This window comes from Pseudorca crassidens, chromosome 10 (assembly GCF_039906515.1).
Source record: "Pseudorca crassidens isolate mPseCra1 chromosome 10, mPseCra1.hap1, whole genome shotgun sequence".
Lineage (NCBI taxonomy): Eukaryota > Metazoa > Chordata > Mammalia > Artiodactyla > Delphinidae > Pseudorca > Pseudorca crassidens.
This window is the reverse complement of record NC_090305.1, coordinates 84,791,079-84,806,251: the sequence shown is the minus strand read 5'-3', so window position 1 is coordinate 84,806,251 and position 15,173 is coordinate 84,791,079. Positions and strand designations below refer to the sequence as shown.

The following is a 15,173-nucleotide window of genomic DNA, read 5'->3' as shown; positions in this document are numbered from 1 at the left end:
GAAGAACTTAATTTATAGATCCTTAGGAGATATTTAGGTATGTTTCTTTTTTCTTTATTAGTTGTCTGTTTTGATGCCAAGATAAACTTTGATGACAATGCAGAATTCCGACAAAAGGACATATTTGCTATGGACGACAAATCAGAGAATGAACCCATTGAAAATGAAGCTGCCAAATACGACCTAAAATACATAGGACTGGACGGGAACATTGCCTGCTTTGGTAAGAAAGCAGTTATATCAAAAGAATGATTTGTGGATTTTTGCAGAATTTAGGGCCCCTTGGTTTCTGAAATGTTATTTCCCAATAGCAAGTAAACATATGAGATTTTTGTAGCCAAACACTCTTAAGAAACAACCCAAAATTTCTTCCCAAAGTTCATTTTGGCTGGTGGTCACCAGTTTAAAGCAGGGTTTCTCACTTCTGGCACTATGAACGTGTTGGGTTGGATAATTCTTGACTGTGGGGCGCTTTCCTGTGCTACATTGTCACCAGTTGTGACAACCAGAAATGTCTCCAGACATTACCTTTTGGTAAGCACAGTCACCCCAGTTGAGGACCACAACATTAAAGTATTTCAGTTAAACTTTGATTAGTAAAGGTCAGAACTTCTGCTACTCTAGTCAATGTTAATATGCTAGGAATTATTCTGAAATCTTGGTTTAAGATAAATTGCTTTCTTAATGGAAGTAGAAGAGAATGAATACTTTAATCATTATACTGAAGTTTCAGGTGCTGTGAAAACCAAATGATAAAATGTTTACGCCATTATGTCAGTTTATTAATAAGACAGTTGATTTTATCATAGTCATCTAAATTTGTAAAATTGGCTTATTAGCAGAGATAAGAATGGGTCTAGAGAGGCAGTACAATTTCTGCATTGTCCATAGCGTATGGTACTGAGATTTATATACTTCTCTGTTTCTGGTGGAAGCAATTCACTGCACTTGAAACCGAGGTCTTAATCTCAATGGAATTAAAATAAAAAAGATTTGTAGCTCATTAAACCAGCAGTATCATTATATTCAGAACTGAACAGACCTCATCCAGTAGTTTGCTGTTCAATACAATAGAAAATGACACCCAATTACAAGTGATACCAAAGGCTCTTGCTTTGTTTTGGAGCAAAAACTCTAATGTACCAGGTCGCTCACATCATTCTGATCTTGATAAGTTAATATGCTCTCAATATTTGTAGGCGTTTAGAAAGGGGAAACATATAATGGTGTGTTTAGAGCAAATTAAATACATATTCTTTGTAGCCTCTATAGGAGTGTGCATGATTTGGCCAAGGTAGCAGTCTCAAAAGCTACAATGAACACATTTCACATGGTTTTAAGATCATATATAAATGACTTTTATTTTAGTTGTCCCAGACTTAATTAAATTAGTCACAGTTCATAGGCTTACCTGAGGAATTCAGGGGTCAGAAAAAGTGAAAGCTACTTTACTTGGAGAGTTTCTGCTGTGTTCAGCACTTTTTTGGCACTTTCTAACCTAAGGAAAGCAATTTCCTATAATTAAGCTTAAGAAGCAAAGGAAGTGCAGTTGATCAATAAAACTTCGCTCTGGAAAATAAAAAATTTTATGTTAAAACTCTTTCCTTGGTTTCTTAAGAAAAGCTACTGGGATGTTGGCAGCATTTTGGTTCTAGTTTTAATGATCAGGTTGCTAGTGAGCATTTCTTATATTAATTTGAAACAGGAATGGGGGTGAGGAATGTTGTTTTAATGCTGTAATTTGTTCATTTGCTTTCTAAGTTTCTCAGAGAACGCATAAACTTGCATGGTTGCACTAAGTGTAAAATAGTGTGGAGTCCTATTGAAGTCGGGATCCCTGTGGTTCAACCCCAGAGGGATGCCACATTCAAAGGAGCATATTCTCAGCAAGCAAAAAATGGAAAGAATCACATTCTTTACTCAAATCTCTTAAAGAATATTAAAAAGAATGTAATTCATAAGCTCTAGCAACTTTTCATATCCTTTTTCCTCTCTTTTGCAGTTCTCTTAAACTCCGTACTTTCCAGAACCTAAAACTCCTTCCTCTACTAATAGTCCAAATTTATTACTTACTTAAGCTCTTCCCTTCTTTGTGTTTCCCAGATTGATTTAACTTCTCAATAAATTCTTCTTCCCATTCCCAGGTCTTTTTTGTTTATTCTTTGTATGCACATTTCCTGATTATTCTTTTTTTTTGGGGGGGGGTACGTGAGCCTCATACTGTCGTGGCCTCTCCCGTTGTAGAGCACAGGCTCCGGACGCGCAGGCTCAGCGGCCGTGGCTCACAGGCCCAGGCGCTCCGTGGCATGTGGGATCTTCCCGGACCGGGGCACAAACCCATGTCCCCTGCATCGGCAGGCGGACTCTCAACCACTGCGCCACCAGGGAAGCCCAACAGTCCTGATTATTCTTAAAGTCTATGAATTTATCTGGCTGAATAGAATTCCAAGCAGGGTGGAAATTGGCCTAGTAAAGTCAGGGCTCTCTTTTAGCAATATGGGGGAGGGACAAAATTTATGCACCCTTTCATGTTGTTAAATTTATCTTGTCTTGTGTGCCATTTGCATTTCACAGTGAATGGTGCTGGACTTGCCATGGCTACCTGTGACATCATTTTCCTGAGTGGTGGGAAGCCAGCCAACTTCTTGGATCTTGGTGGTGGTGTAAAGGAATCTCAAGTATATCAAGCGTTCAAATTACTCACAGCTGATCCTAAGGTAACCTCTCTCTTTGTAGGAGAGATTGCATGGTGTAATGATTTCTCACCATCAACATCTACCTTGTTCCTGCTGCTAAGGGTTAATAAGCCAACCCATGTACTTTGCAGCCCCAGGTGCAAATCCTGACTTATATCTCATTGGAATGCATGATGGTTTAAATCATTTGGGTAAAAGGTTTATAAGTGCCCCTAGGATTTTATTTCAGGGTATGTGCTTACAAAGTTCTGGGAGGTAGAAGGAAATTTTTTTAAAAAGTGTAGTGCAAATAATGAAACATTGGTTGGCGTGAAATATTTTTTGGGTCCTTCACAGTGAAGCGATTAGTTCTACACTTATGTGACTTAGAGAGGACTGAGTCTCAGATTCCTTTCATAAAGATGCTGAAGATATTATAAGATTAAGACAGAAGAAAGTTACAGGCTTATAATATTATATATTACTGGAAAATAATGACCCCACCTCCTTCTATATGCTTTTCAATTTTCATCTCTGACAATTACAGACGTTACAGTTTGTAACATACACTCTAAGTAGCATATAATGTTGTTTCATGGGCATCTTCTTAACTAGAATGTAGCTATCATACTCATGCTAGGTGCATAGAAGGTATTCAGTAAATATTTAATCAATTTAAATACCAGTATGGTTTGTTTCCATTGTAGGTATTCAGTTGTCTATGATAACACGATTTAGGTGGATATTATTATATTGAAAAAACTAATATTTTTTGAATATCTGATATATGTCGTTTAATTCTCTTCACAATTCTTTGGGGTAGTGTATATAGCACAACCATATGATTGTAAATTTTATTTGAGAATCATTATCTTAATATTGTTAATATGTGACACATTCTCTTGGTTCCTGACATATCTGAAGACATGGGAAATCTGAACCATCACTAAGAAAATCATGAACGAAAACAATATCAGATTCTTTTTAAAGAAATGTTGTCTGAACTTAATATGGAAGCTTCCCACTCATAAATAGACTGGCATTTTGGGTCTCATGTGCATGCAGTTTTTTTGTCTTAGGTTAGTGGTATGCTTGTCTGTTTTCATTATGACTTAGTTGGTAACCTTACGTTTTTGCTGTCTTTTCCTTCTGATTCACATACACACACATAAAATTGTTAAACAATATTAGCAACTTATCTTCATTGCTCTAGGGTTGTTCAGGAATAGCAAAGTCACTGAAGTCTAAAGTCACCCAGACGTGAAGTGTCTGCAGTTGATTTTTCTGTTTACAGAAGCACCTCGTTTTCATTGGTTAAGTAGGAATATTATCAGAGGCTCTGTAATCATTTATTAATTCATTTATCCCTCCTTCCTACTCCTTTCTAAGGGAAGAATAATTTTTATCCCAGGGATTTTCAAACCATTTGAAATCTGTAAATACCATGGACGTAATACACAGCTCTTTAAACTGCTTGAACTACAAAGTACCGAGAGGACAGGCAACTGTAATGAAATACTGTACATTTAGTGAAACTCAGTGCTGAGAATTAAAGAGAACCAACAAAGGATTAAATCTAACAGGACAATCATTGCGTTTTCTTTGGAATATCTTTTCTTAGGGGCTGATCCTGAATTTTAATTTCATAAAAGTACAGGAAGGGAATGAAAAATCACTTGGAGAGCTTTTTTTATTTTTGTTTTTGAAAAAAACAATCTCTTCAAAAACGTTGACTTTACCCTATAGAATATTTTCAAATGCTTGGAGTATTTAAACTTTTTTGAGATTTGACTGTCATCTTGTATAGATAAAAGTATGTGGGAGTTATTTTATTTTTCTCATGCTATATCAGGAAAATGCATGCTTGGCTCATCTCACAGTACATTTTCCAAATCTTGAAATTTCAAAGCCCGTTAAAAAGCATAGAAATGTAATGGGTATTTTCAATCCTGGCACTGTGTCACAGATTTCAGAGAACAGAGGCTAAAAAATAGTATAGATGAATTGATTTCATCTTGCAAGGAAACTGGTTATAGTTCTGGCAGTAATTATTTCAAGTAGAACCCCATCCATTTGCCCAGAAGTAGAGATTCCCGAGAGCCCAAAGCTAATTATTTCAAAGGTATTGATTTTCTTGTTAGATATAAGGATTAGTCAGTTGAATACACTGAAACTCAAAATTACAAAAGGCCTGTTGTTGTTAAACTTCAATCAGCTGATACTAACAACTACTTGTTTGTTATATGTACAAGCTAATTCTATTGATCAAGTAATAGGCATCAACATTCAAGAAAAATATTATGGATTGGCATATGTTTCCACGCCTAATGTCAGCCATGGAGCTGAGACTTGTGTTTCTTTCACTTGGCTATTAACCCAAATGCTGATTTTCATTGGGACCTAACACACGTACCTTTATAACTGATCTGTTCCTTATTTGTAATATATATGAAGTGAAGTTCCTCTGGCAAACTGTCTAAAACAAGAGTGTTTACTAGATAGCTTTCTAAACTGGATTCCCGTGAAGTGTATCATTAAATATTTTGTACTTCTCTTATTTGCCACCTGGGCTTGAGATGAGAGAAAGGTAATAGAGTTTATTCTGCTGGTGGTAGAATAGATATGATCTCACCCTCATCATTTTAACTTCTAGGATTCTAAACATTAGTGTTCCTAAAATCACAGGGAGTAAAATTGATATAAAATAAAAAATAGAAGTAGGATTTTGTGGTAATCTATAAAGAATTTGAACACATTTAAAGGAGAAACACTATCAAGAATGTTAGCCTTACGTTTTTGTTTTCCTGATTGGTGCTTTGGCTTTTGTTTCTAATTTTAAATTTAGAATTCCAAAGGTGTAGAAAATGAGTGCAACAACATCTGGAGTATGTAAAACGTCTTGCATGAATGAATTAAAGAAAAAGATGGTTGATATGAATCTCAACAGTAACCTCAACTGTATTGTCCGAAGTTAAGCAAATTTGTTGCCCTCGGGAGGCCTGATTTTGAAAAGCAGTAGCATATGATTGGCATTAGTGACGTCACTTCACTTGATTTGACTGTGCTTCCTGGTTTAGATCCAACTTAGAGTCAAATTTTTAAAGCCCTTTAAATGTCTAGCAAGAAATGTGCTCTATAAGCACCAAATACTCGTTTAAGAAGGAAGGGATTCTTGGTGGGGCTCTGGTGCCACGCAGCCTGTGTTGCAGTCTTGTCTTTAACACGTATTGGCTGTGGGACCTTGGGCATGTCATTTAACTTTTTTGTGTCTTGGTTTCCTCTTTTATAAAATGGAGATAGTAACAGTACTTATTACCTCAGAGGGTTACTTTATTGCATGAAATGAGATACACACATTTCCAATTTAAAGGGGCAATAATTTCACATGACAGTACAATCTAAAAATTTAATAAACTTTTATTAAAAGTATAACTTACATAGAGGACACTATACAAATCTTAAGTATATAGTTCGATGAATTATGACAAAATGAATATACCTGTGGAACCTCTGACCACATCAAGAATATAGGACCTGGCCAGCGTCATGGCCTGAATGTGTGTGTTTTCTCATAATTTATATGTTGAAATCCTACCCCACAATGTGATGGTATGAGGAGATAGGGCCTTTGGGAGGGAATTAGATCATGAGGGTAGAGCCCTCATGAATGGGATTAGTGCCCTTATAAAAGAGACCCCAGAGGGCTCTCCCACCTCTTCCACAGTGTGAGTACATAGCTGGAAGTTGGCTACCTGTATACCAGTAAGTGGCCACTGAATCTGCTGGTGCCTTGATCTTGGACTTGCCAGCCTCCAGAATTGTGAGAAATAACTGTTTGTTGTTTAAACCATACAGTCTATGGTAGTTTGTTATAGCAGCCTGAATGGACTAAGACAGTCACCATCCCAATAGCCCCTTATGCCTCCCCACTGTCCTCCCCCTACCCTGCTTTCTTCCCAAAGGTAACACTCTCCTAACTTCTAATATCAAAGATTTGTTTTGCCTGGTTTTGAGCATAATACAAATGGAATCATACATTGTATACACTTTTGTATTTGCCATTCTTCACTTGATTTTTATTTCTCAGATTCACTCATATTTTATGTAGCAGTGGTCCACTTATCATTATTGCTGTATAGTATTCTATGGTATGACTCTGCAAGAACTTTTCTGTCATTCTTCTATTGATAGACATTTGTGTGCTTCTTATGTTTGACTATTATGAATAATGTTGCTGTGAACATTCTCATACATGTCGTTTGGAGCATATTTTTGATACTTGGAACTAGAATTTCTGGGTAGTAGGGTATGCATATACTCAGCTTAAATCGATACTGCCAAACAGTTCTCTAGATGTGGCAATTTACATTCTCATAGGCATGTGTGGGAAGTCCAATTTCTCCACACCCTCATCAGCATTTTAGTCATTCTGGTAGGTGTGAGGTAGTATCTTATTGTGGTTTAATGCCTTTCCCTCATGTGTTTATTAGCTAATTGAATATACTCTTTCAACTTCTGTCACCTCATGTGTAAAGTAGACCTGAAAATAATACCCCAAAGCATTGTTTTATTATCATCTAAGATATATGTGGAAGTACTTGGCAAACCTTTCTAAAGCATGATGAAAACTTTAGTTTGTGTTGTTTTTTTTTTTTTTTTGAGTGTTCATTTTGATTATCATTTTAAAGGCTTAGATTTAGAATTACTGAAATAGTTGGGGAATAAATGGTCGTCTACAGAAATGGGAGCTGTCTGAAACAGTTCATTGTCACCAGTGTTACTGCCTGGGTTGTTTTGAAATTGATGAAATGTGTAAGCAATTCAGTAGCTTGCAGTGATTCTCCATTCAGACAACCAAGAAAACACAGTTTAATAAAGGGAGGATTAGATTCATGTTTGGGAGAACCACAAAATATAATTTGGTATAACTTTGAGGAGAGGCCAGCTGTTTTAGCTCTGTGGTAAGTGCTTGAAAAGTCTTTAGAGTTTGAGGCCAGGGACATAAAACTGCACGCTGTATTTTTGATAAAGGGTTTATGCAAAGGCCTTAAGTTGTAATAAGTATGTTTTAGAATTAATACATACTAAATGCCTCATGTATTGTTGATTATCATATATTGAAAAACAAAACAGTATCCTCTTTTTCTCTTATATACATGCTTATATCAGAGGCATGAAGAAAAACTTGTTTTATTATATGCCACATGTATTTGCTGAAACGCCTTATCTGCAAGGGAATATTTATTTTGGGGGTTAATAGAACTCTTTAGGGATTCATTTTCAAATATAATGTCCAATATATTTTAAATATGAGCGATATTTTTGAAATGATTACCCTGCATCTCCATTCTTACAAGCCAGTTTGAAAACAAATTTTACTTTCATATGGAGTTGAAAAGCAGCCATTCTTTATGGTGATCATCTACCTGATAGCCTAGTCTGAAAAGAATAAAAATGTTTTTGTGCTTCTTGATTTGCAACCTGTCATTTGGTTTCCCCTTCCCCTTAGGATAGCCTCTCATTTAGGGTAACCACTGTGTATACACTGGAGAGTGGAAAACCATCCTCCCTGGGCTCATTTCTTCTCGCAGTGGTTTTCCTACTGTCATGAATTCATAAATGATGATTTTGCATTTCTTTTCCTAATGTCCATTTATCCCAAATTTCCAAGACTGTCAGGCTCTCTATGCCCAACTTACTTGCCAATACTGTAAGAGCCAGGCCCTGGCTCTTACAGTGTTGGCTCTTTCCGTATCTCACACGTGATCACTGTGTCTGATAGCTACCGCATTTTCAGAGCATCTCTAATGGGACACTCTAAATCTCTTTTCATGCTCCTTGCTGACATAGTCTCAGAAAGAAATAAAAAATAATATTTGTATGCTTTGCTCTGCTTCTCAAAATTCAGATTTTAATACGCCTTACTTTGTTTTGTGGTAAGTGATTTAAAGAATTTAACAAACTTTGGGATATTATAGCAAATTTTATGATTAGTCCCAGCATGCTCAGTAATTCATTATGAATCCTGTATGGAGAGGTCTTTGTAGATTGTTAAAGAGAAATGGACCACTAATCAAATTATAATATCATATAGGTTGGAAATAATATATACTTATTACGAGAGTTAGGATTTTTTTTTTCTTCTTAATGTTATTGAGAAAACAAGTAGTTGAACTCAGCAATTAGAAAATAGTGTATTTTCTAACAAGTTGATCAAATAATGACCAGGATTAATGTCAAGCATCTCTGAATCTTAAGAATCATCTTACAATGGTAGAGTGATCAAGGCAGTTTTACTATTATTATTTTTGAGGTATTGTTTTAGAATCCAAATTGACTGGTAGAGGAATCACTGGATGTGGAGAGTGAACTTAGTAAAATTATTCTGGAGAACAAGGTTAAAAACCTTTGAACTGTGAAGACCTCTGATTCTTCTGCTCTGCAGAGGTGAACTGTAGTCTGGTGGGATGAGCCCCAGTGGATTCAGGAGATTGAAGACACTGAATCCTCTTTCTTCTTCCCTCCATGCTGCCCCCACCCACTGTCAGAGAATTAGGAGTGACTGTCTCATTCCTAAATGAGCAACATGTCCATATGGGCTTGCTGAAGAAATTGGCTTGACTCACAGTGGCTTTCTACATAGTGTTCTGTCTTTGTTTTAGGGTATTTTATTAAGCAGCATCCCTTTTCCCCTAATTATTAGATTAGGGAAACAGAAAACAGAAAAGTAAAAAAATACATTAAATTACATGTACGTAGACTTTTTAATGAATAATATAGTATAGCATTTTTGACAAAACTAGTATCAATATAACTGACACTATTATATAGTCTGCTTTCTTCACTTTGTATGTAGTACTGTCTGTCTTTTTGTAGTACTCTACAGCATCCTCAGTGGCTAAATAGTATTCACTTTTATAGATATATGTTTACTTAACCAGTCCTCTGTTATTTGGTATTCAGGGTGTTTCCGACTAAAAATAATGCTCCTGTGGACCTCCTTGTTTTCATAACTTTACAGACAGGTCAGATTATTTACGTAGATGACGTTGAGAAGCATGAGGGTAAAAATGTATGCAGAGGTTAAGTTTTTTACACTTACTGCCAAATTATTTCAATACTAGTTGAAGGAACATAGAGGGTTTTCATCAAATAAGTTTTCCTACATCCTGACCATCATTACTCTGACTCTTTACTATCATGAGAGGTAACATCTTATTTTTCTTTTATTGAGCATTTTTGATTACTTCTATTATGACCTGCCTATTAATATCTTTTGACCAATTTTCCATTTTTATGTCACTCTTTTTCACAGAGATTTAAAATACAGGGGTGTGTGTGTGTGTGTGTGTGTGTGTTTTGGAAATCAAGGGAATGGGCTCTTTTATATATGTTGTCACTCTTTTCTTTCCATCCTGTCTCTTGTCTTTGAATTGGTCTATATAAAATTTTATTATGCCATTATATCTATGTCCACCTGAAATATTGTTAGGTAAAGTGAGACCACTTAATGCATGTTACTATTTTTTGCTATTATTTACTTAGTTTCTCATAAAACTTTTAGTAAGACTTTTAAAATTTGTTGCTTCATGAATCACCATTTAAGGTCCAGTTTCAAGTGGAAACATTGTATTCCCCACCCCTCCAAATGTGACTTAAAGCAAGATGGATGTTGTGATTAAAATGGCATGGTTCTTTAGTTATTGATAAGATTCTTAGTTATTTGCAAGGTATTGAAGGAATTTTTTTCAAAGTATTGAAGGAATTTCATTGTAACCTAATATGCATTTTTTCAACGAGGCTTCTTAGTACAGTTGATTCCCACTATTTGCAAGTTCGATATTTACAAATTTGCCTATGCTCTAAAATTTATTTGTGACCCCAAAATCAATACTTACAGTGCTTTCACGGTCATTTGCAAAAGTACACACAGTGTTGAAAAATTTTACTTATCCGACATGCTGTTCTCAGTGAATGTCAATCAAGGCAAGATTCTCCTTTCATGTTTCAGCTCTCTTACAGTAAACAAGTTTCATTTTCATGATCTATTCAGTGCCCCATTTTTCATGTTTTTGTCCTTTTTGGTGTGTTATTTTGCTGTTTAAAATGGACCCACATGTAGTGCTAAAGTACTGTCTAGTGTGAAGTGCCTCACAGAGAAAATACATGTTAGATAAGCTTTCTTGAGGCATGATTTACAATGCTATTGGTCACAATTTCAGTGTTAATGAATCCACAGTGTATATTAAATAAGATACACTGAAACAGAAACAAACACACAGAAAACAAGATTATGTACTGATAGGTTGACAAAAATGTGACCAAGGGCTCTCAGCAACCTAACCCTGTTTTTTCTTTAGGGGCGATGGATCAGTATTCACTAATTCAATGTTCATTGCAACTTTATAGACCATAACTGCTCTGAATAATGAGAATTGCCTTTATAAAGTTTTGGATAATTATGGACAGCTCTTCAGAATCATATGCTAGAGACTCCATTTTATCTTTTTTAAGAAAGGATATTCCGGAACCCCTAATGTAAAGTAAAAAAACAAAAACAAAAACAAAACAAAAAACTTTTCTTCTCATAATTTGCATTTATATGTTTCCTAAAGGGAAGTCTTTTGATTATGAGAACCTTTGAAATGGGTCACTAATGGCTTTTGAGACATAGTAGCTTTATACCTATGGATTAAGTGAATAAACCTTGAGACCATTTTAATTTAGTTTTCACTTTTCAGTTAAGAATGATTTCCTTACCTAGTTAGGTCCCTTTGCTTTATGCAAATGAAGTTTTCTTTACATTTAAAAAATTGATCATTTTTCACTTTTATAAATTTACCTTTCCTACTTAAAAGTATAAGATTAAAAATATTACCCCTAACTTTATTCCCATCACACAACTGCTGTTACAGTTTGTTAAATTTCCTTCCAGCATTATCTATGCATATCTTCTTTATAAGGTTATAATTAGGATGTCCTTCCTTTTGATGGCCTTCTTTTATTAGTCCAATATTACATGATAATCATCTTCTCATGTTGTTAGCTGGTCTCCCTGACTGTGAATTTTACTAGCAATATTAGTAATTGGCAGTGTTTTAAAGGCTTCTTGTTATTTAGAAGATAATTTAAAGAAGCCTAGTATTTAAAATCTTTTTCAAGATGTATGTGAACTTTGTAAATCAGGTTTGCTAAAACAGGGTACAATATAGTTAACAAATGGAATAGTAACAATCATGAAAAGCTTTGTGGTACAAAACAGACTTTTATACAACAAAAAAAGAAAATCAATGTAATCCAACATCTATATCCGTTGGAGCTGCCCTCCTTTCTTTTGTCCTTTACTCACTACTGCTTTGCCAAAGTGGTCTAAGCAGTGTTGCTTGCTTTATTATGGACCTAAAAAAAGGTTTTTTTCATTTGAATAGTTTACGCTGCAACTTTAATAATTTGGATGGCAACTGTCTTGCAATTAGAGATCCTTTGTGAACATGGATAGATATTTTATCTACATATCCAGGACCCTCTCCTGGGATGCTCTTTTACCACCTTTGAGGTCTTAATGAAACAGAGCATTTCGAACACACACATGTTAGTTAGCATTCCCAATGGGCAACTGGCACAAATCCTAGTTAATTATTTTTCTTCTAGCTTATCTGTGAGTTCTTTCATTAGCCGTTATCTGTAAACATTCTGGACACATCCCTTTTTCTCAATTAGAACTCCACTAAAATATTTTTGAACAGACATTTAGGTGTCTGCTCAGAGGCCTTAGGATCGTAAACAGTGAACAGAAAATCCATTTGGAGCTTTAACCCGTGACCTTCTAGATTTTACTTGTTCTTTAATCCCAAGCAGTACATTTCTCTGAGAAGGAGACATAAGCGACTTACAATCTTCACTGTGTCAATATGATCCAAGAATATTGGCATTTGGCCAGCAGGTGGGCAGGGAAATGTCCAATTCACACTGTATTTAGATGACTTCTGATATTTTTCTGTGTTTTATAATCTGTGATTGGTCATTGTACTTTATAAATGGAGCTTCTTCATGAAGCTGAACTTCCAAATAGCTAATCCAAATGCCGACAGTGTTAAGCAAATTCCAAAGAAGAGGTGTTTGATATTCAAATGAGAAGAGTGAAAGAAGCAAAAGTAAAAAATACAAAAGCTAAGAAACATGAAAAGATGTGTTACTGAAAGAATAAATTCTATCATTCCATCTTTATCTCCAAGTACAACCTTAAAACACTGCCTGTTGAAAGATGCATCAGTTTATCAAACAATGCAAGATATCTTAGGTAAGATAAGAGGACAGAAATTAGAGCCCCACCATCACCCTAGCTTCCTCTTCCTAGTGGACACAGCTTGGTATTCCCCATCCAGTGAGGAGTCAACAGATACTTCTTGATGACCTACTGTGTGTCAGGTTCAGGGCTGACTGAGAGAATGGGAATCCATCCAGTATTTGATGTCATTGGTTCCAGTGAGGCTGTCCTTGTCAGTTCCTTCTGATTGTAATCATCTCTGTAAAGCAGAGGAAGACATGTGCCTGACTGACAGATGTAGTCTTTTCTAAGGTCAATAAAGACCCAGTATAAAGCACCTAGTATACTTGAGGTCACATCTCAGTCTCTGAGTTCACAGAGAAGAGTCTGTGGACCCTCACTACTCAAAATGTGGACCATGGACAGTCAATGTTGACATCAACGTGAAGGCTGTTAGAAATGCAGAATCTCAGCCTTACCACATACCCATCAAGTCAGAATTTGTGTTTTCACAACAGATGGTTCCTATGTACATTAGACTTTGAGGAACACTGGTCAAGAGCAGGGACAGGCAAACTGTGATTCATGGCCAAATCCTGCTCCACACCTGTTTTCGTAAATAAAGTTTTACTGAAACAGAACTTTGCTCATTCATTTGCTTATTAACAAGTAATTGTGACAGAGAACTCCTGGCCCACCGAAGTCTAGAGTAGTGCTGCTCAAAGTGTGGCACTGGACCAGTGCCAGTTTGTGCAGAAGTGCCAATCTCTGAGCTGTTTGTTTTAGGTTTGTGATAAGTACAAAAACAGAATAGGCATTGAGAAACTTTGCTTGCAAATTGCCATTGCCATGACACGCAAGTGGAAGATCAGTTTGCTAGCAATTCATAATATTTGTTTTACAAAAATATCAGTCCGTGACTGTCAGGGAATTAAAAAAACCTAATCCTTCACCATGGATTATGCGAGAAGCACTACTCTGTGAGTAAAGATAGAGAACATGTGCATAAAAGCAGTATCTTAAGTGAATTTGATCGTACCTGGTACATCTTGATGCCAAAGTGAACTTTACTGTAGGCTGTTAGAACCATATTGTCGTATTATTCTTTGCTCATCATGTTTTCTCGTGATTCTTTCTCTTGTTTAAGGATTCTTCTCCCGTTCCCTGTGATCCTGGTAATGCCATCAAATTCAGTGCCTCCTCCAAGGCTCTGTGTCCCTGCTTGGATCCTCTCTTCTTCCCTCCTGCCCATGGGGTATCCTTATACTCCAGGTAGGCCAGTTGCTTTACTGCCTCCCTGAAAGCAGGCTGCTTTTAGGAGTGATCTCCTAGCACAGGCCCCTCAGTCCAATCAGCTTTCCTCCTGAAGCTCATGGAAAAGGCCACCTGTCTCTGGTATCATGAATTAAAACAATGTGGCCCAGGAGGCTCTATTCCTTCCCACCTGGTGAAAGCCTGAGTAAGATGCAGGAGCGAACCTGCATGGTGGAGACTCTCTCAGTCATAGTGCTTCATTCCTATATAGCCAGTTGTCTGTAACTCAGTGGTTCTTAAAGTGGTTGACCCAGCAGGAGTGGTGTTACCTAGAACCTTTTTAGAAATGCATATTCTTGGCCCCCTTCAAAGCTATTGTATCAAAAACTCTGAGGTGGGGCCCAGCTCTGTGTTTTAACAAGTCTTTCTGGTGATTCTCATGTTTGCCTAAACTTGAGGATGACTATTGTGGATCTGCAGCTTCTCTTTACTTCTGTGAGCTGTGCTCCACATCTTTTCCAGCTATGAGCCAAACCATTCTTTCTTTTTCCCCTTTGAATTAGATTTCATTGTCTGTTGCTGACAACCCAGCAAGTCTGCTTAATATACCATACCTTTAAAATTCTCACCAACCTGAGAGTTCGCCCCAGCATTCTCTTGTGCTGTGCAGTGGCCCTTGGGCCCCCCTCTGTTAACAATTCTTTTCAGTTCTTTCCCCATACACTCTATACCCCCATGTATTTTAAGATTTTTTTATTCCCTTATTTTTATGTCAAAATCTTTCCGTGAAACTCAGAGGGACCTTAACTGTCCTAAAGTGACTTTTCTATCCAAATGAGAATTAAAGATAGTCTCCTAGTTAATAGGTAAAGTTCATCAACTGGGATCGTAAATGCATTTCTTTGAAGATCAGCTCCCTCGCGGAGATCTTTTATTTCTCTTCTCTCTAAAAGTAGAATACAGCAACAAGTTGTGTA

General features: G+C 36.4%; 1 protein-coding gene across 6 annotated transcripts in view; it reads left to right on the top strand.

Annotated features, from left to right (window-relative positions):
• The window catches only part of SUCLG2 (succinate-CoA ligase GDP-forming subunit beta), a 310,821-nt gene that overhangs the window by 148,315 nt on the left and 147,333 nt on the right, over positions 1-15,173 (top strand). For all 6 annotated transcript variants that reach the window (XM_067755135.1, XM_067755138.1, XM_067755132.1 and 3 more), the window contains 2 exons: positions 62-223; positions 2,575-2,717. In XM_067755135.1, coding sequence (XP_067611236.1) covers positions 62-223; positions 2,575-2,717 — 305 coding nt within the window. The remainder of the gene's footprint in view (positions 1-61; positions 224-2,574; positions 2,718-15,173) is intronic.